This window comes from Sinocyclocheilus anshuiensis, unplaced genomic scaffold, assembly GCF_001515605.1.
Source record: "Sinocyclocheilus anshuiensis isolate Anshui unplaced genomic scaffold, SAMN03320099.WGS_v1.1 scaffold920, whole genome shotgun sequence".
NCBI lineage: Eukaryota > Metazoa > Chordata > Actinopteri > Cypriniformes > Cyprinidae > Sinocyclocheilus > Sinocyclocheilus anshuiensis.
In genome coordinates, this window is record NW_015552604.1 from 462,322 (window position 1) to 464,452 (window position 2,131).

At 35.5% G+C, this 2,131-nt stretch overlaps 1 protein-coding gene across 1 annotated transcript in view; it reads right to left on the bottom strand.

The window, feature by feature from the left end:
* Positions 1–2,131, bottom strand: part of LOC107665848 (elongation of very long chain fatty acids protein 1-like) — a 5,521-nt gene that overhangs the window by 1,388 nt on the left and 2,002 nt on the right. Inside the window, exons 4-7 of the mRNA XM_016456905.1 lie at positions 1,913–1,993; positions 1,759–1,815; positions 1,580–1,685; positions 311–447 (exon numbers count right to left, since the gene is read on the bottom strand). Coding sequence (XP_016312391.1) covers positions 311–447; positions 1,580–1,685; positions 1,759–1,815; positions 1,913–1,993 — 381 coding nt within the window. The remainder of the gene's footprint in view (positions 1–310; positions 448–1,579; positions 1,686–1,758; positions 1,816–1,912; positions 1,994–2,131) is intronic.

Consider the following 2,131-nt stretch of genomic DNA (forward strand, 5'->3'; position numbering starts at 1 on the left):
GCAAATGGCTGCAATATAACAAAGAGTGAAAAATTTAAGGGGGTCTGAATACTTTCCGTACCCACTGTGTGTATATATATATATATATATATATATATATATCAATAAATATAGAAATATGGAGCCCGACAGCAATGGTCACTTAAAACAGTCACTGTATTCTGAAGATTGTTCATTTTGGTGTTTTGCATAACAGAAAATGGATTTCTAACAACATGAGGGTGAGTCAATGTCATATTTTTGGTTGAACAATCCCTTTAACATTTTCATAGGTGAGATTTACACTGCTCTACAAATCAAATGAACATACCAGCTGAATTGCAGTCATATATTTCTTCCACCAGAGGAACTTCTGGAAGCGAGGTCCTGCAGCAGAAAGGCCGTAGTAGAAGTACATGATCACATGGACACAGGAGTTGATCATGGCATGGAAGGAGCCCATTCCACCTGCAAGAAACATTGCAGCGAGGCCTCAAAGTCAGATATGATGATAAACTATATCATATCAAGATAGCTATAAAGTTTATGTCATTAATGATGATAAGCTCTGGACATTTGTACTCTACATAGATTAATCTAACAGCAGAAATAAATGCAACAGTCAATGCATGTCACTAATAAGTCTGCATGTCTCTGGGTGAATGAGTGGCGTAGTTTCATCTACTACACAAACTACTGTTTTCTGCATCTGCATCTCGATATATGAGACATGAACACGTTAACTTCATCTCCAGAGTTACTCTGAGAGTCACTTCACCAGCTTTACACCGTTTCATTTGAGAAAAACTACCATCAAACACACACTGAATCTCAAACTGCCAAAATGAAAGTTCGGCTTAAAGAAGTTATGACAGATATTACTATTTTAAACTAAAATGTAATTCTTACAGTAATATTAATATTATTGTTAATATCATACAACCAAGATATTTTTTTCATTCATGCTAAATGCATACAGTTCCGTTGTGCAGCATCTTATTTGACAAAAATAAAAATGCATCTTATTTCACAAAAATAAAAATGCAATGTTTTTTGGGGAAATTAATTATTTCATTTGATATTTATATTTTCATTTGATTACATTTTTTAAAAACATTTTTGAACTTTTATCAATTTCATCAGACATCATTTTTATGCTAAATTTGTATTAAATCATAAAACAGAATCTTAAAAAATATAAAACATTAAAAGGTATCTTACTCTGTTGAGTTTAATTGTGAACAAATAAGTTACCTTTACATTCTCAAGGTCTAACAAACATGTGGAAACCACTACCTTCCCCAATAATGGAAAATTCATATCATTATAAATATTTATACTGTATATGGGAAAAAAAAATGTCATGATCATAATGTTTTTGGACATATTGCCCAGCTCTATGCTGTAGGCAGTTTAACAACAACACCAAAAGCTTTATATGCAAGAAGCATCAGCACATGCAAAATCTCTTGGCTTGTGGAACAGCAAAACCATGTCTGAACAGGACAGAAATTTGTCAGGGTCCATTAACAGGCTCACGTCACTGAAAGCACACGTGCCGATCATGGAAATACCTGCTGACTGACCGGGATCCACTCACCTGGTGCGTAGCTCACGCCCCACCACCACGTCCAGGGCATGAAGGAATGGGGGAAGATGTGCAGGAAGGAGATCTGACTGTGTTTCTTACGCAGCACAAAGAACACCTGAACAAGACCACAGCAGTTCATCACTTCATGAACCAATCTGCTTTCAAATCAGCCGTTTATCAAATCTTACCGTATCCATAAGCTCAATGAACTTTGAAAACAGGAATAACCAGGCAACTCTTGTCATCTGGAAACGTAAAAAGACACAGAATTGGACTCTTAATTTGATTATTTGTGCACAGTAATCTTTGAGTGTATTCGAGGAAATGGAAAGCAAATCTTACTCGGAGTCCTTGAGGGCTGTTTGAATAATCACATGGGTCACATCTCCACGTGTATCCCGTCGCCCACCCCGACATGAAGAACTACACGTCAAGCAAAGACCATTAGTATATGAAATTATCTTCAGGAACTGCTTTTGAGGAGCAACTCAAAACCAGAATGGTGTCTCAATAATGCAAAATATATATATATATATATATATATATATATATATAACACAC